The sequence below is a fragment of the Thamnophis elegans genome, chromosome 3 (genome assembly GCF_009769535.1).
Source record: "Thamnophis elegans isolate rThaEle1 chromosome 3, rThaEle1.pri, whole genome shotgun sequence".
Lineage (NCBI taxonomy): Eukaryota > Metazoa > Chordata > Lepidosauria > Squamata > Colubridae > Thamnophis > Thamnophis elegans.
The window spans coordinates 32,324,126-32,343,636 of NC_045543.1; the positions used below are offsets into that span (position 1 = coordinate 32,324,126).

Sequence of the window (19,511 nt, forward strand, 5' to 3'; positions counted from 1 at the left end):
TTTTAGAGTTTAAGTAAAGTCTTGGTTGATTTCCTAGTAAAAGAGTAAAGGGTGTTGGCTTTGATTTGTTGGACTTAATTTAGCACTAATTGTTACTGTTAGAATGAACAATGGTTACAGTACCAGTAGAGTGAGTTAAAAAGTCTATAAGTCAGTCTATAAATTAAGAATCTTCAGAGATAAAACATATATTTAATGCAAGTGGTACAATATAGCTCAAAAGAGGTACAAACTGTTAATTGACATTAATAAGAATGTTTCATATGCTTAGGCTTTTGCTACTAGGTATTTTGCTATTATTTATTATCAGTATTCTATTTCACTGAGAATTCATTTCTGTATTTATAATTTTATTTCTAGTCTATTAATATTTTAAGAAAGCTAGGCCCAAGCAAATCATGGCATAACTAAATAATGATTCAGAAACATGAATAAAATGTGTGTATCATTATAGTGAGTTATACCTGCTAAAATTTCAAAGTAGTTTAAAAAAATATATTATGCAACAAATTATTTGAATGGGGGTCCAAATTAGGATTCTGAGAAACTTACCCAAAACAAAATTCACATAAATTAGGGGAAATTTTCTTCTCCTAATTTCAACATCCCAATTTACAAAAGTTGCAAAATAGTTTTCTTTGTCACATGGATTTTCAAACTAAAAAGGAGACTGTTATGATAGTTGAGTCCACGTTTTTAAGCATTCAGAGATGGCTGTATAAATTACGTTCTTTAGCTTTAGATATGAATAGCTTTACTTTTTTCATTTGGATAGCTAAGGTTTTTTAATATGATCAAAAATAGATAACAGTATTATAGCATATGAGGCAATTTGTTACAACAGGTTATTTGTCCCCATTCCGGAAATGGAACTAAAGTTCTCCAAATAGGAATGAGGGATTTCTTAACTTGAAAATTAATATTCAGCTTTCTTAACGTTTTTAGAGAAAAGCTTGTGATTTCTTGATATTTTGAATGGAGTATGAAATAGCTGTGACAATGCTATTTTTCTGTTTGCAAAAAGAATGTAAATTCTTGTTATTCTTGGTTTTTATTTTTACAAATGAATTGTACTACCCAGTGTGATTTGCCAGAAACGCACAAACCAGTATTTGCTAAAATATGTCCTAAGACTTGTATTATTTTTCTATTAAAGTCAATCAGTGATGACAGACTTCCAGCTGTAGTGGTGTTTTGGGCTGCTACCGCAAAATGCTGCTTTCTTGTCATTAATTATGTTTGTTTCCTAAATATCACTGTGCTGTGTGCTGTTTTGATATTTGTATTTTGAGGCTTTCTAGTATTAAAGCAGTGGAATAATGATCAGTGTTTTGCTATACAAACACAGCCTATGCTGTGCATGAGCATTGTTTTTTGAACACTGGAAATAACTATGCAAAAATATTTTATTAAAGAGACACACAGAGAAAATCCTTATTGATGTGTGATTTCTTTTCAGCACAGTTAACCATTCTTAAGTTTGATGATACATTTTCATAAATTATTCATTTGTGTTATACCTTCATTATATAACCAACCAATCACTAAAATCTCCTGGAAGATGACCACATAGCTAGAGTGTACTTTAATCAATTGTTGGTGTGTGGTAGAGGAGAAGTTGTCATTTCTAATATCAATTTAAACCTGTTCATTCAACACAGCTTTCCAATTTTCATCAAAAGAATTCCCAGAATGTAAGAAGAAAGTTATTACTATTAAACTGGGATCAAACTTGTAAAAATTGATTTCTAAACAAGATCAAGACTAGTTTTAAATTTATAATATAAACATATAACTGCAAAGCCAACTCTTATAACACGGTATGCATTGCTGATCTTTGCTTTCCTAGCAGGTGCTATAGATTGTCAGTTTCCTTCTTAAATTGTTTTATTTCTTCCTTCTAAGTGCTACTTTCTCAACTAATCATGTTATTAGGGAGACAGTGCCCATTTACTAATTCACAAAGAGATTTCTCTAGTCACTTGAATTGATAGTGGTATTCCATAATTCTCAATCAGAGAGTCTAATGCTGTGGCTAATGATGCTGACTGTTGTAGAATTCCATGATTAAAGAAATACCAGTTTTAAAGGTCCTTATGCTTATTTTGAGAAAAAAATAAAGCTTAGGAAATCATCTCAGTCTTTATATTGCTCAGAGAAATTAGCATTACATTTTGACCTTGATTTAGAATGGGTAGGTTTGAATTCACACTTTACCATGAAGCTCACTGTGACTATAACTCACTTGAATTTCCCATAGCTTTGTTGTGAATCTAAAAGTGGAGGAGAACCATGTAAGCTGGTATTTTTAATCACACACAGATACACACACACACACACATATGTGCGTACGTGTGTATTTTCCTCAACTTACGACCACAATTGAGCCCAGAATTTATGTTACTAAGTGAGAAATTGGTTAAGTGAGTTTTCCCACATTTTATGACTCTTCATGCCACATTTGTAAGTGAATCACTACAGTTATTAAGTTAGTAACCTGGTTATTAAGTGAATCTGGCTTCCTCATTGACTTTGCTTGTCAGAACGTCGCAAAAGGGGATCATTTGAATCCGGGACACTTGCAACTGTCATAAAGCTGAACCAGTTGCCAAGCATCCAAAGTTTGATTACATGAAAGGTTGTAACTGAAAAATGATCGTAAGTCGTGTGTGTGTGTGTGTGTGTGTGTGTGTGTGTGTGTGTGTGTGTAGAGAGAGAGAGAAATTTCTACAATTTTATAAATTTAAAACAATATTTGGATTTTTCAAATGTACAATTTATACTGCTTCAGATACATTATTTAATTATGCTTTTCCACATACAGTTTTCATTTCTTCTATGTGTTGGGGCTACAATAATTCACAGCAGTAGAATAACAGCAGTATTTAGGATTAAAATTATTAAAAGCCAATTGAGTTTGTATTATATTTGAGTAGCATACTGAAGTCTGTTTTTAAACTGCCAGTCAAAATGTTCATGGAAACTTAAACCTCATGAGGAGTCGGTGGGGCTTTATAATTTGGATTTATTTTCTCTAAGGATTAATCTATTCTCTAGGAGAGCAATAAAAAAAATACTGATAAATTCATATGCATTCTCAGAAAATACTGACAACTGTTCATGATTTGCAGTAACTGGTTTATAAATGAAAATGGTTTACAAAAAGAGGAGGACTGAGAGCAACTTCATATAAAATTGTCTGTCAGTATAATCTTTTTGCTTTAAATAATTTATTTTTTATGGCGTAAAGTGTTTGGAGTTATTTTGAATATTTTCTGTATAACATGCTAACCAGTCATTTCTGTTCTCTTGCCAACTTTATTGTACTTCTCAGTTTAGGGCATATATAAGAATGATCATATTTTTTTCACCAGTTGGCAGGACACTAAGGACAGTTGACTTACACATCAGTATTGGTAAATGGTTTTCTTAGTAAATAATTATCTGCATTATTCATGGATAACATCTATGAATACTTTTAATGTCCTAGTAAAAGAAGATAAAAACTACATATTTGGGGTTTTGAGAATATATTGGGATTACCGTACTTTTATAAAAGGAAGAGTTTATCTTACCAAAATACTTGCCATATTGGGCATGCCACAAAATGCCTACATTTCAGAATCTAAATCAATACATTTTTCCCCACGCCCTCCCTTATCCACTGAACATTTTCTATCCAGCTTTTACATTTTATTTGGTTTGAGGTAGATAGACACTTCCAAATCCCTGGACTGAAACTACCTAGGCTTTGTTATATATATTATGGTGCTTCTTTCTTATTGTTAGAGTTCCAGTTGCTCTTTTACTTAGTTGAAAGAAACTTGGGAGGGGAGGAGGGATAAACCTTTTGCAGGCCAAGGGAAGTGAGAGTTCACCACTTGTGCCCAGTTTGTAAGTCGTAAAGTTGGATAGAGCAGAATATATTACAAATATAAAATTGTGATGTAACACAAACAGCTCAGAAGCAGACAATAAAATAAATTTAGCAAAACTCAAAACTTCTAATTATGAGAACTAGAAATTATACCCTTGATGAGAACTATGCAGACATCAGAAAGTAAGTTTGTGTGTGTGTGCTATACACCTATTTCAGAGTCACTTGGGGTTTTTTATTCATTAAAAGAGGCACAGAGAATTTTCATTACCTATTTGGCATTGAACAAATAAGCTAAAAATGATTAAGAATGCTTGATTTTACAGGGTGTGCTGATCTCCAGAGCCTTGACACAATGCAACCCACAGAAAGGAAGAAGCAGGGTTATATACATGAGTTGATCCAGACAGAAGAAAAATACATGGATGACCTTCAACTTGTCTTAGAGGTAAGATCTGCCTGGAAGGAAAGGTTGTTACTGTATAACAATGTTTTCATTGCTTTTAATTAAATTGGAAGTTCTTGTGAGAAATGACCACACAGTATAAATAAAACAGCATGCATACTTCATCATTCAATACAGTATTGTAAGAATCATCAGCCATGAGGGTTTCCATATTTTGTATGATTACACATTAATCTTTTGAATATGCAGTGTAATATTTTGTTTGGCTTTCAGACAAATAAGCCATCAATAAATACAAATAAGCCATCAATAAATACATAGATACAAACCACATTGACACACTATTCGAAAGAGACAATAAAAAAGGTAAGAAGAGAAAACAAAGACCATAATGCATCCTCTCCAGGAGCCAACACCCAGATGAGCAGGGAATAACACCAGACATAGCAGAAAGCAATAGTCTAAACAAGGAACTATCAAGAAGAAAGCCCCACTCACTGGCAGGACAAACTATATATTGACAGGAAGCAAGCCCACATTCTCTAGCCTTGATGATGTTACTTAGTCTGGTAATGAAACATCTCAAGCAAATGCCAAATCAGAGAGCGCCAAGGTCTCCAGAGAGAATTATTTCTTGTCCAAAATGTGATTGTCTTAGTTATCATATGATATCATCCTTGAAATCTCTGGAATTGTTTAAATAAATATTGAAAACAAGACATTAAATGACTGTCATAAACAACTACCAAATGGTATATGGGTCTTAAAAAGAAGCCAAGGATTAAACTCAGCATTATATAGGAAATGAAAGGACAACTGGCAACTCCAGACTTTAATTTTATTATCAAGATAGTTGGCTGAGGAAGATTACAGACTGAACTTTAACTTGTTATGGACTGGACATCTTTATGGAGGAAGCTGGACTTCTAGATGGTATGCATAAATATCTCTGAATTGATTAAAATAGAAACAAGCAGCTTATAAGAAATAATAAAGAGCAGCCTACAATGTCTTTGGGATAAATAAATAAATAAATAAAAAGAATTAGTCCAGATTTATTATCTCTTACTTTGTTTATTTTTTTTGAAAAGGAAAGCAGAAAGAAATCACAGATAAATTATTCATATAACTAAAGATTTTATTAATAATACAATCTCCTAATACTTTTATTTTTGTAATGATGTCATCTTCCACATTGATTTTAATATTGCAAATGAATAGTATTGTATTAGAAGAACTGCTGAAACAAAAGGAATACTTGATTGAGATTTGATTGAATTTGAAAGCTTTACAATATGAAATTTGGAGCAATACTGGGTCTTTTCTATAGATTATTGCTGAAATATGACTCAGAAATAATGAATAAGTTAAAGACTTATAATTATATGAATGCAAAATTAGATATAATGATAGATATGCAAGTAAGGGAATTTAAATGGAAGGAGAATCAAATTTATATACCTTACTTGCAGAAAATTAATGTAATGTATTTTATTTGCTTGCATATATTATAGGTCTGATTGCTAAAACGTATAGTTCATTTTCTGAATATTGTTGGAAATATAATGATTCAGTCAGATCAAGGAAGAATGTTTGATCCTCTTGGTAGAAGAATGGCTAAAATCAGTTCATCTCCCACAGGAAAAATATACAGATTTGAAAGAACCAGTTTTTTTCATCAGGTGAAATAGAAAATGGAGTTCCAGAATTTCCAGAAAGGAGTTTAGTACCTCCTGTTACAGTATTACAGGAGAGAAAGAATCTACAGTTGTGTTTTTCTCAAAATTGATAAACTGAAGAGTAAGATGACAGTCCTCTTTACATCTGCTTACTCTAATTCAACAATTTCAAATATTTTGAAAAAAAAATTATCAGACAAACAGCTTGAGTGCAACAGAAAGAATAAAATATTTCATAAATTATTACTTATTGAGTCAATTGTGATTTGAGTCATAACTATTACTAATACTGTTCTTCTTCTCTGTAGATTTTCCAGAAACAAATGACTGAAGCAGGCTGTCTCTCGGAAGCCGAAATGGGATTAATCTTTGTCAACTGGAAAGAGCTCATATTGTGTAATACAAAGTTATTGAAGTAAGTGCTGCTACTGTTTTGTTAATTTTTGTCCTGCTAAATGCCTCAATCCAAAATAGCAATCATATCATTAAGTTACATCCCCACCCACCCCAATATTGTTGAATGGAGACACAAGTTACCTATTAGTACCTCTTACCCAGTGGTGGGTTCCTGATTCCGTTCCAACTGGTATGGTTGGAATGGCTCCGGCGTCACCCGCTCCAGCTGCTCAGCTGAGCGTCATGCAGATGCTGTACGTGCTATGTGCATGCGCGGATGCGCCGACAGCTTTAAAACACGGTATGTAGGGCGGGTGGGCACTCATGACACCATACCGGAATGGTACCCGGTGCTCTGGGCAGGATTCAGTACACCCGTACTAGGGTGTACCTCCTGCAACCCACCACTGTTCTTACCTCAGTTTTTAAATTTTCTCCAAAATATAAAGAGAATGCTTTCTTCCTTAAGGTTATTCCATTGTCTTTTCTGCCATCTATTACCTGATTTGATAAGAGTTTAAAGGGAAAAATTCCTAGTTTGGCGTTCACCGTCTCATTTGATTGCACTTCCAAGGTTCCTCTTACTGGACCTTCCTTTTGATTGCCTCTGTTCACTCCTTTCCATTATTTGAGAGGTTCTAAACTAGGAATAGATGCTTATTATGTGTAGGATAAATTACAGCCTGTGCACTTAGTGAGGCACTGGGAATTCCAGGATGCTCATAGATACCTCCTTTAGCATAAAAATGATAAAAGACTATAATCCAATGTTTTGTTTGGACATTGAGATAAGCTGGGATGGTTGACATCTAATGCTAAGTTTATATTTATAACTTGCTTCTAGGCCTTGTAAATAAGATTGACTGGGTGATGAGATTGATTGATTGATTGATTGATTAGTATTGCCCTAGAAGGCTTCAGGAAGTGTTGGAAAGCTTGTTAGTGTTCCTTCTTCCTAATTAAAAGCTTTGTGTATTGTCAAACCTACCAAGACAGCCATTTTGCAAAGTATTCAAATTCCAAGTTGGCAAGTTCGGAGAAACTGCATTTTACCTATTCGGTATGCTTGTCCGATCCACATCTCTCTTATTTCCCAGTGTCCTGTGAAACAGAAAGCCTTGTTTACAAGGCCTTCTGTAGCTTCATCTTTCTGGAATTTCTAGAGTCAATCTATTTTCCCATGATTTTTTTTTTCCAGAGCCCTTCGGGTGCGTAAGAAGACTGTGGGGGAAAAGATGCCAGTACAGATGATTGGTGACATCTTAGCTGCTCAGTTATCTCATATGCAAGCCTATATTCGATTCTGCAGCTGCCAGCTTAATGGAGCTGCCTTGTTACTGCAAAAAACAGATGAAGAACCAGAGTTCAAAGAATTTTTGAAAGTAGGCTGTTATTTACTCTTCACTATCTTTCCTTTCCCTTTGGGTTGCATGTGCAAGTGTAACAGTAACTTTTTCTACTTGAAGAATAGAAAGCCTTGACTCCCTCTCCAAAAAGCAAAGGTACCCCTACTGAACGTCGTAACAGCATGTATAACTTGCTGTAGGGTTATAATTTAATTACTCTGATGTCCATTAATTTGACTCCAGCCATTTTTTTCCACCGTAAAAATGTAGAGCTGTTAGCAGTTTAACAAGGATGTTGCATAGTGATTAGGGGAATGGCAAAATTTGTAAGTACATGTTGATGCATGTACAAAAAGGGCAGGGCATTGATTGCAATGTTGTATCTGCCGTGTTGCAGGTTTGACATATACAAATAATCTGTGGGTGGTGCTGAGATGATGCCATGATTTAGATCAATGAATCTGCCTTCCTTCTTTCTAGATTTCCTTTATAAAAATATTTAGCACATTGAAGGAAATATTAAATTAACTGAGACATATTCAGTTAGGTTAGTTTTATTCTGTCCATTTTCTGTACATTAATCATTCTAGGAACCAGTTGACATGACTCCGACTCTTATCCTATTATTTATCTTTTTGTATGCATATGTCCATTGGAGGGAATCATGTCGTTTCTGAATTATGAAAGCCCTTTGCTACATTTAAAATGAAAAAAAAAATATCAATATTAAATATAAGGCTGCTATTTTGCCCAATTCTCAGATTTCCTGAAAAGCAGCTTTACTGTAGTTTTCAAAAGTTAAGATATTAGAGGCACAAGTGACTGGTTATGAAACATAGAAAATCAACTTTTATAAACTTTTCAGAAGCTAGAGATGTTCTATATTTCTATATTGTGTGTTTCTGTTTCAAATTTGTTTAAACTTGCAGAAATTGGCGTCAGATTCCCGCTGTAAAGGCATGCCCCTGTCCAGCTTCCTCTTGAAACCAATGCAGAGAATCACTCGCTACCCTCTGCTCATCAAGAGCGTGAGTACCCAGTTGCTCTTTTTCTGAATCTCTGAATAACTTACCTGATGTGGAAGGGTGAATACAGCATAGCAAATACATTTATGAAAATATAGCAATGGGGTTTTTTTCCCCTCATATTGCCTTTTACTTAAGCCATGAGTTAATTTGTCTTTTTCTGCAACCAGATTCTGGAGAATACCCCTGAAAGTCACCCTGATCACAATAATCTGAAGCAGGCTCTCGAGCGTGCTGAAGAATTGTGTTCCCAGGTGAATGAGGGGGTGCGTGAGAAGGAGAATTCAGACAGACTTGAATGGATACAGTCCCATGTCCAGTGCGAAGGACTTGTTGAGGTAACTGAGGCTTAGTGGTCAAGAGATCCAACTCAAATGTGCTATTGCATAGTTCCTATGACATGGAAGAAATGTTAGATAACACCTCATAAATCCTTAGATAATATCTGAATTACATACCTAATAACCTAATCAATTAATCCATGCTTTATATAGACAATGTATATAGAGAATTTAACCAGATTTTTTTTTAAAAAAAGAAAAAATGCTGATTTAATGAACTCTACGTAACAATGGCAATGAAAGAAATACTGGGGTCATGCACTGCCACAGGATATGCAAGTTCCATAATGCTTTCTGTAAATAGTTATCCCTTCTGAGACATTGATTTGTTTCTAGATAAATGAGAAGCATGCCTTTTAAGAAAATAAAAGATGTTAAAAGAAATGAAATCTCTTAGTACAAAACCTCAAGGCTATAGAAAGATGTTTTACATCTTCTAAAATAATTAGTTCAAGTTCCAGAAATGTTCAGAAGAATGTTGCTTCATTATATCTTTATAAGCCTGTTAGAACACAAAAGCAAAATCCAACACCTATTAAAAGTATTTCATAGACACTAAATATGTAAAAATGTCATATTCCAAATTGAGAACATTGAATCATTCGTTAGGACTAATTATAATAAATGCTACCAGCAACATGGTTTTAAATGGAATAGTTTATATGGCAAAGAAAACCAGTATGCTTTGCATTATTTTCTTTCTCTCCTAGCAACTGATTTTCAACTCACTAACCAACTGTTTGGGACCACGGAAACTTCTGCACAGCGGCAAACTTTATAAGACAAAGAGCAACAAAGAACTCTATGGTTTTCTCTTCAATGACTTCCTGCTTCTCACCTACATGGTGAAGCAGTTCGTCTCTACAGGATCAGATAAACTGTTCAGCCCCAAATCAAATTCCCAGTTTAAAATGTACAAAGTGGTGAGTGAATTCAAGAGTATTTTCGACTGGGAGGAAATGGGATTTATAGGAATAAAAATATGTTGTTCTTTAACCTGTAACTTTCTTCCTTCAATATGCAGCTGGCGTTAATTGTATTATGTCACCTTCTAATTAGCAATAATAGTTTTGAATTTACTGATCAAAACTCAGATTGTAGATAAAGTCATTATATGTATCAATGGGACTTATTTTTTCTAAGCTAAGTATTGGTTAGAGGCATAATGCACACAAATTATGGGAATTTTTTTAAGAACAAGGTTGCTCCATTCAACATCATTATTTAGCCTAATTTCAACAGCATAGCATTAGATAAAAGCTTCTATTTCCTTCTTAAGATAAGCTAAGAAGCCATACTGGTTATGAAAGTGTTGCTGAATTTTATTTTTATGCTATTAAATTTACTTTTGTGCATTCAAATTTGGGTGAGTTTCTAGAGGCACGTTTTTTTCTTGGCTATGAGCACATGGATGATGTATGCTGTGGCTATTCAACTGTGTCAAGCTTTTTGGAGAAGCCTGTCTATTCCTTTGGCTCATTTAAATATGAAAGTCATCATTCCTTGTAAGAGATGAAACAACAAATATACACTTGGGAAGGAATTCCAAGAGAATCCTTGATGTGAAGATTAAACTTATTCTCCTTAAGATGTGTAGAGCTATATTCAACACTTTTATTTTTTAACAAAAATGTAATTTGTGGACACAATAGGTTCTTAGAAAGAATGTCTGCCAGATTTAAAAAGAAAATAATAGGTGAAGTAATTATGGTTATCAAATTCCTTCAACTTGTGTTTTTAAAGAAAAGGTCAATGTACTGAATTAAATATTATTTGACCCTTCTTTCAAAATCATTCCTAATTTCAGATACAAAATTTTATTCAAAACAAGCCTCTTCAGATTAGCAGATTTTTCAATCCCTCTGTGCTAATCAGCTGTCACTTTTGCTGAAATGTTTGAACTAACTGAATCTGTTTCTTCCAGCCTATTTTTCTTAATGAAGTCCTAGTGAAATTGCCAACTGACCCTTCTAGTGATGAGCCAATTTTCCACATCTCCCATATTGACCGAGTCTACACACTGAAAACAGACAATATAAATGAGAGGTGAGCCTCCAAATTCTTGGCTACAAAAGGAATAAAACATTTTCTGAATTTCTTTCCCATGAAATGTCAAAATGTATGCTGTTTTTTTGTTGTTGTTGTTGTTGTTGTTATGCTTGTTCTTGGATTCTTGACTGTAGTAAATCTTTTATTTATATCCAAAAGGCTAATATGAGAATGTCATTAAAAACAAGGTGTTCAAACACAAATATATATCACAAATTGGCAGCATAGTTTGATTTTGTATCTTAATACCTAAAATATAGATTGGTAATTTCATGAATTGCAGAAATTTCTCTGTAACCCAAAACTGGATATAATGAAAGTAAAGAAAATACTAATTGCCTTAAGGGAGACTAGTGTACAAAATCCCTTAAATAGCCTGTTACAGCTTTAACATTCTATAATAAATGGTATTGAGAATAGAGAAATTTGCTGCATTTTGTTATATGGCTACAAACATATTGATCAGTATGTCCCGGGGTGGGTTCCGACAGTCACCACTACTGGTTCGCTCGTGCCCACGCCCTGCACGCATGCTTGATGCACGCTGCACATGCATGCACAGTGCAATAAAAATTGCTCTGCACATGTGCAGAAGCAAAAAACAAGATAGCCGTGCCTACGGCTGCACCACCCAGAGAACCGGTTTGGGGGCGTTGCAGGCCTGGGTCGCTATCGGTTCCAGCGACCCAGGCCACCAAACCACTACAGGTTCAGCCGAACTGGTAGGAACCCACCACTGAGTATGTCTATATATGTACTATATATCAAATATTTAAAGATTTCTTATATTTCATATGTTTTCAGGAGTCAATAATTAGGAATGAAATTAGAATGTGACATTCACAGATTTGCGTTCAGATGAAGTCAAACCTCTTAAGTTTTTTTTTTTTTAATGAATGGAATAAAATAGAATAGAATTGGTTTTATTGACAAATGTGATTAGACTCACAAGGAATTTATCTATATTATTGTTCTTTAACAAAATTGTTTATTCTTGTAGAACTGCCTGGGTCCAGAAAATTAAAGGCGCCTCAGAACAATATATTGAAACTGAAAAAAAGAAACATGAAAAGGCTTACCAAGGTGCTGCGATTGACTGAACTTTTAGTAGTAGCTATTTTTGTGTTTTTGTGAGATTGGAAGGATTTGACATTTATGTTGTGATATATTTTGTTAGCCAGGTGACGTTTTCAAAAATTCTAAGACAGCAGTATTCATTGGGTTTTTAAATGAGTTGAGTAGTACCATCTCTAAACATGTACTAGATTCCTTTTTACTTAGGTGTAGATGTGTTAACTGAAAAACACTGATTGTACACTGACCTGTATAAATACCAATTGACAACCTGGTTGCTGTAGTATCCAGTTTTCATGAAACAATCCCAGATCAACTTGCAAAATGCAGAAATAGCTTTTGTGCAAACCTGCCAATAGATAGCATATTCTGATAGCATGTTTTTTCCACATCTCATTTTTATTTCTTTTTCAGCTCGATCACAGAAAAGCTCAGGAATAGGACGCTTGATGGTGCATGTGATTGAAGCAACAGAATTGAAAGCCTGTAAACCTAATGGTAATAATTCAGGGATGGATGGTCAACTATCTGGTCAAATAGTTTAAACTAATTGAGAGGGGATTTGCTGTTAGTAGTAGAGGCTGCCAAGCATGTATTTCCAAAATGTAATATGTAGCCTTACAGGGGAAATCTTTTTTCCTGCATACTTATGGGGAAAATATGTATGAATAATAAAGGTGGGATATAAATTAAATAAACATGCTGAAAGTAATTGCAGACATTTATAACCAGATATTAAAACCATAAAGTTGTTCTTTGGAGAAACTGTTGTGAATGCACCCTTTTGACCTTCTGGAAGGTATTAAAACCTGGCTGTGCCAGTTGGCTTGGTGCTCTGTGTTGGAGGAGGCAGGTGGTAGAACAGGTAGTCCTCGACTTACAACCACAGTTGAGCGCAAAATTTCTGTTGCTAAGCGAACTAGTTAAGTTTTTCCGCAATTTATGACCTTTCTTGCCACAGTTGTTAAGTGAATCATTGTAATTGTTAACTAACACGGTTCTAAAGTGAATCTGGCTTCCCCATTGACTTTGCTTGTCAGAAGGTCGCCAAAGGTGATCTCATGACTCTAGGACACGGCAACTGTCTTAAGGCTAAACCAGTTGCCAAGCATCCAAAGTTTGATTACATGAAAGGTTGTAACTGTCAGTTGCCAAGCGGCTGAATTTTGATCAACCTGACCATGAGGATGCTGCAGTGGTTGTAAATATGAACAATGGTCATGTCCATTTTTTCAGAGCCATTATAACTTTGAACAGTTGTTAAATAAACTGTTATAAGTCAAGGACTACCTGTATGATGCCACCGGTATACCAATCTTGCCTTTGGTTTTTATTTCCATATTTAAGGTACTTAATATTTATTATTTTAATTGTAACCCGCAGAGTTGCTTTGCAGAATGCGATGGGTAGCATATAAATTTAATATATAAATAAACAAATGCACTTCTGTTTTGAATTAAGGAAAAAGCAATCCATATTGCGAAGTTAGCATGGGATCTCAAACCTACACTACCAGGACACTGCCAGATACCTTGAATCCCAAATGGAACTTTAACTGTCAATTCTTCATCAAAGACCTTTATCAAGATGTATTGTGTATCACCATGTTTGACAGGGATCAGTTTTCACCTGATGGTATGTGTGGAATTCTGTGTTTCAAATATTTAAAATTTCCTTCCAATTCTAGTGAATAGAAAACAGAAGCATAGGCTCAAAAAGTTGAAAGATCCCTACTGATTTTGATTGCCCAGAATATGCTGCGATAATGCTTAATTTTCTTTATTTCTCTAAGATCACTCTTCATTGTCTGTTCATGATTATGTTGCACATTTGGTAATCTGACTTAGGAATTTTGTTGTTGTTATGCAGAATTTTTGGGTCGCACTGAAGTTCCTGTAGCCAAAATCAGGACAGAGCAAGAAAACAAGGGACCTACAACTAAACGTTTACTACTGCATGAAGTACCAACAGGGGAAGTTTGGGTACGCTTTGATTTACAGTTATTTGATCAGAAAACACTTGTTTAAGAGAAAAAACATTTTATTTATAACAGCCAGGACCAGCATAGATCATTGAACTGCTCTTACTGGCATGTTTTACAAGTGGCGTATATATATTGCTGCAAAATCATTTTGCCTGGTGACACCATCATTATCTCTCCTGGTATATATTATTTAGCTCTGTGCTTTGCACTCCTATGTTGGTGGCAATCTATGCAATATACTGTATATGAGATAATATAAGACAGTGCCTTTCTTTATTGAAAGTAAATATTTTTAAAGCAAATGCCAGTGTTTATTTAATGTTGGTTTCCTTTAATGCATTAACAAGGAATCTGGCAATTTAAAATATTTGAAATATCTCTGCTTAGATTTCAATGAACCATAGGATATTTTAGTTCTGAGCTAAAATCATTCCTCAGGTTCAAAAAATGGAGTCTGTTTGACCCTATCTCAGGTTATCTCAGGATATAATTGTGGAAGAAGTTTCAGCACTTCAGGATCCTTTCAAAATTATATATTGACACAAAGTGCAGCCTTTAAAAAACTTGTTTCTATTTTAAAGGGGAAATAATGTCTGTCAATAATTTTGCAAATTTACCAAGATTTTTTGGTGGTAAATAAGATAACTTCTTTTGTATAATGTGGGACATAATGACTCGGGCTATGTGACTCATCTGCAGAAGCAAACAACCAAAGCACTCTATAAAGCCACTGCTTAAGGCATCTGGAGGCCATATCCTCTTCAAGGTGGCCCATCAGCAGCAATCCCAGGAAACTGTGCAGACAATAGGGAGCAGCCTTTGGAGCAGCCATGCCAAGCCACCCTGATTGATGCTCAAGCCATGGCTTCAGAGAGTGCTTCCAAATGATTCACATGGCCTATTAATGTTTTGAAAAGTGGAGTTTCTTGCAGATCTCAATAAAACATGCAGCTAAAACATGTCCAACTCAAAGATTCCAAGGAGGAGGAAGTGTTACCTTGGTCGCTATAATAAATAAAATAAGCTGGTGAATATACTGTAATTTATCTACATATTAATATGTGGCATATTGCTTTTTTTAAGCCAATTGTATTGTATTCTGGAATGTAAATGATTAAGAAAGAATCTAGGAATGAAACCGTGCAAAATTGTCAATGTTTTAAAACCAGTTATATTTTCTACTTGAATTGCTGTATAGGATTTTATGGAATTCAATATTCAAGTCAAGAGTGTTCGTCTAAACTCCTCTGATATGGCTTTACTAATAGAGCTTGAGCACAGCTAGTGTTTATTTATTTGCAATTTTTTTTAAATGTGCTGCAATTGAACCATATTCTTTATTGGGAAGGGTTCCTCTTTATAGAATGTAAGGGTTGAGCAAGAGCTGTGTATTTTGAATATGCATCTCGGGTATATGTATTACTTTAATTTAAAACAATGAATGAAGTTGTATGCCTTAAGTGCTGCCTTTCCATGTAGCTAAGTGAATTGCAAACCTGAGAAAGAGTTTTCTGAAATGCAATTTTTATTAATATGAAATAAAAACCTTTGTTCCCAAAAGTATATATTCAATTAATTGAAGTTAAATACATTGTATAAACGTCTGTATGATAATCAATTCTGGGTAAGTGGGAAAGAATTAAGCACTATTAAAGTTTACATAAGCCAAATTGCAATTTAAAAACTCCAATACATTGAAGAGGGAAAAAAGTCATGCCATAAGAAAACAATTACATTTAAAACAAAAACATTTGAAAAGAAAGAATTCTGGTGGTTCTGCCAGGAGATACAATTTATCTTGAAATTCATGTACTCATACACACAAGCATATTTCTTGGGTACAGAGAAAGCAAAACATAGCTCTACAGAGTGCTACAAAGATAATTTTCTCACAATTTTAGACCATTTGAATTTTTTGTTCCTTTTTTTTTTGCAACTATATGCTTCAGCCAACAGAAAAAGAGAAAATTTCAATATTAAAAAGATCTTCCAAGTAGAAATTTTCATTCAATTGTCCTAACATCCATTCCTTCCCAAAATACATCAGGAGAAGTAATCTGCCTGGTAACAGTACACGACTACCTTAATTCATCAATATATTTCTGGTTCTTTTCTACTTTTCTCAAATGTGTATGGTGCATGTATGTGTATCCGGAACATCAAGCATGCACATTACTTTATTTATTTGCCATCGAATAATTGGGCCTCAAGTTCTACTGCTATGCAATGAAACTTTTCACTTTACCTCAAGAGATTATGTTTAGCGGAAGAAGACTATACTTATTCTAATTAGGTATATTTTAACAGTTCACAACCATGAAGCAATGTAGGATTAGGCAACTTGCTTGAAATTACTTCCACTTCAGTCTCTGAAATTGAAAGTTGGAAAAATAACGCTTTTATTTGAAAAAATATATATTTTCCTGTAAGCTGCAACACTAATTATATATTTGTTCCTGCACATTATTTAGGTTTTACAGCTTCAGTACTTGTCCAAAAAGACAATATCATAAAACAGAATCAAATGAAGTTGAAAGACAGTAAATTAAATGGATTTTAAAAAATCATTTCTGGTGATAGAGGAGGATTTTATGAAAGAAAACATCAGCTCTGAGCTTTAAATATAAACTCTTGAATAACTCTTAACTCTGTCGAAGAAGATCCCTTACTTTAAAATGTAAAAAAGTCTATATCACACCAGGAGCAATATCACTAATCCCTCAATGAGCCGAATAGTTTTTTAGCTGCTTTGTGGACAGGCTGTTAAATTTGCTTTGTATCTGAATAGGAAAATGACTTTCAGAAACAGCAAAAGTCATATTCATACTAAAGTTATGAAAGTCTGTTCTGTCTTTTGAAACAATTCATCTGGGGTCAGCAGAACTTTGGATTTAAAGACCAAAAGATGCTTTGGAGCCGTGGCACGACAAAACCGCGGTCCACTAAAGCGCGCCCGATTAAACCGCGTCGCTGACGTCATCAGCAGCGCGACAACAGCGACCGCGGAGAAAAAAGGGCATTTTAAAAAGCGCTTTGAAAGCAAGCCGATTCAAGTTAAGGTAAGGGTTAGGGTTAGGGTTAGGTTAAGGGTTAGGGTTAGGTTAAGGGTTAGGGTTAGGTTTAGCGTTAGGGTTAGGTTTAGCGTTAGGTTAAGGGTTAGGGTTAGGGTTAGGTTAAGGGTTAGGGTTAGGTTTAGGGGGGTTAGGTTTAGGTTTAGGGGTTAATTTTAGCTTTATCGTTCACAGCGTGCTTTTTTCGTCGCGCTGTGATGACGTCAGGTACGCGGTTTCGTCGAACGCGGTTTTGTGGTGGAACCCTTTGGAGCATGTAAGGCACTCACCTAGCATCTGATTGCAACTTCTTAAGCCAAATGCATTTTTCCCAGCAGCTACAGCAAGCACACACACTTGCAAAAAAACCACAGCTGCTTTTCAGAGCATATCCCTGTATGCCCCAAAACATCATTTTATCTCTGTATCTGAAGCACTGTCTTACTCATATTGCACTTAAGCTTCTGAAATAAAGTGTATTTATGTAGTAAGCTCTGTGATTTTCCCCTATAAGAAAATATAAAGCAGCTACTTAGCAATACTTTAGAAAGCAGTAATACATAATCACAATTTTAAGCATTTAAGCATAAAATCCCCGTATCCTGTGTTTTACTATTCTCAGTAGTCCCTGATGCAGAAATAAGCTTCTAATCATTCCTTCTAAGTAATTGAATCACACTGTTATGCACCAAATTTGGCATTATCCCTTTTACAAGGAATCAGTTTCAAAGAAAGATCAATAGGAAGCAGATTTTATTTTTGGTTTCCAAACTGATGGGCCGGTAAATATTTGTTTTGACAAAAGACTGGCCATTTGGGTGAACTCGTTTTTCCCGACAGGGGGTAATCTCTCCTTCAGTGGAGGCCAGGGTGAGTCACCCCAGCTCTTGAAATCCATAGAAGTCTGGTTTCTAGTTGTGCTCATTTTTTGCCTTTTAACAAAATAAAATTAGGATGGTTAATGCTATCCATTATTCTAAGTATCAGCGTTTAACTCTGTTGAACCAGTTGTATGCTGTGCTACACTGATGCTGCTTGACACTCAAAAAGGTGGCCAATTTTCAAACATTACCTTTTGATTTCAGTGATACATAAAACCAAACCTTGTTACTGTTGATGATGATGGAGCTGTGGACAATATAAAATGCATAGTGAACGAGCAACATGGAATTACATTCTGTGAGGGAGAGGACAAATCGTCTTCAGTGGGAAGCCTCCTCCCTTTGGCTTTAAAAGGCAGACTGTTATAATGTTGGCAGAAGGCCTGGGGCTAGACCCGGATCATTTCCTGTTTTGAACCGGAGAGCAGGTTCCTGGCTTTCCTGGTTGTTGAGCCCCTAGGAAGAAAGTTTTATTTCCTTCTTTCTTGCTTTCTCTTGCTCTTTACCTTTCCTAGCTCTCATATGTGACTTCCTATAAAAAAGAAGAAGAATAAGAACAGGAACCACACACTTCCCTAGAGATAAATTACAAGGATTGTTCCTGCCAATTCCTCTTGTTTTCTGGAACTGAAATTTCAAGGTCACTATTGGATCTAATTACTGCAACACTGCCTACCTAATTCCCTTGTTCTTCCAAAATATAGGTCAGACTATGAATGTTTACTGTTTAAGCAAAGCCATTATGTTTTAAGTGGGTCAGATGAGGGGGGTTGGTTTTCTTTTATTCTAAAACTGACCTTTAATAAGGAAGGGGGTAACTAATGTGAAAAAGAGTAAAAAGAAATTTTAGTTATTTTGCTAAATAACTTCAATACATTTGGAAAAGAGATGGTTAGTGATATGTTAGAATGTCAGTTGCATTCATCATCATTCCATTTGCAATTCTTATGAAGGTGGGCCTTATTGAAGGATCCCTAGAAGTGCTATCCTGAATTCCACTTCACAGAAGAGGTTATCTTGCTACAAATCACCAATTATCTCACAGAGCCTAGTCCTGAACCAATGAAAGTGAAAATTAAAGAAGAACTAAAGAAGAGTATGACTCGTTTAGTTTTAAATTGGAGATCAGAATCTCAGCTCGATACATTATGAATGTCTTTGTGTATACTTGAATACAGATTGGGGGAAGCCTCAAATGAGAGTATAAGAATGGATTTCCTCTATTAGAGAAGAGGGACTACTTCTCTCAGGTCCAGCAGAAAGGGTATGGTAAGAGTCCTGTCCATGAAGGAGTCTCATCTGATGGGATCTGATGGTTATACTTAGTGATCAAAGACTTGCACTTACCTGATTTTTTATGAATGTTGGTTTCAATTACGTATTTATTTAGCTATTGTGTTTTA

General features: G+C 34.9%; 2 protein-coding genes across 5 annotated transcripts in view; one reads left to right on the forward strand and one right to left on the reverse strand.

Moving 5' to 3' along the window:
* Positions 1 to 15,737, forward strand: part of ITSN2 (intersectin 2) — a 74,885-nt gene extending 59,148 nt beyond the window's left edge. For all 4 annotated transcript variants that reach the window (XM_032213649.1, XM_032213645.1, XM_032213647.1 and 1 more), the window contains 11 exons: positions 4,204 to 4,325; positions 6,271 to 6,377; positions 7,557 to 7,740; positions 8,634 to 8,732; positions 8,900 to 9,067; positions 9,781 to 9,993; positions 10,995 to 11,116; positions 12,120 to 12,202; positions 12,608 to 12,691; positions 13,655 to 13,828; positions 14,063 to 15,737. In XM_032213649.1, coding sequence (XP_032069540.1) covers positions 4,204 to 4,325; positions 6,271 to 6,377; positions 7,557 to 7,740; positions 8,634 to 8,732; positions 8,900 to 9,067; positions 9,781 to 9,993; positions 10,995 to 11,116; positions 12,120 to 12,202; positions 12,608 to 12,691; positions 13,655 to 13,828; positions 14,063 to 14,220 — 1,514 coding nt within the window. In that variant the 3' untranslated portion in view covers positions 14,221 to 15,737. The remainder of the gene's footprint in view (positions 1 to 4,203; positions 4,326 to 6,270; positions 6,378 to 7,556; positions 7,741 to 8,633; positions 8,733 to 8,899; positions 9,068 to 9,780; positions 9,994 to 10,994; positions 11,117 to 12,119; positions 12,203 to 12,607; positions 12,692 to 13,654; positions 13,829 to 14,062) is intronic.
* A 1,698-nt stretch (positions 15,738 to 17,435) lies between these two features.
* LOC116505278 (protein FAM228B-like) overlaps positions 17,436 to 19,511 on the reverse strand; it is a 28,574-nt gene continuing 26,498 nt past the window's right edge. Inside the window, exon 11 of the mRNA XM_032212438.1 lies at positions 17,436 to 18,159. Within this exon, the coding sequence (XP_032068329.1) occupies positions 17,964 to 18,159 (196 nt within the window). The 3' untranslated portion in view covers positions 17,436 to 17,963. The remainder of the gene's footprint in view (positions 18,160 to 19,511) is intronic.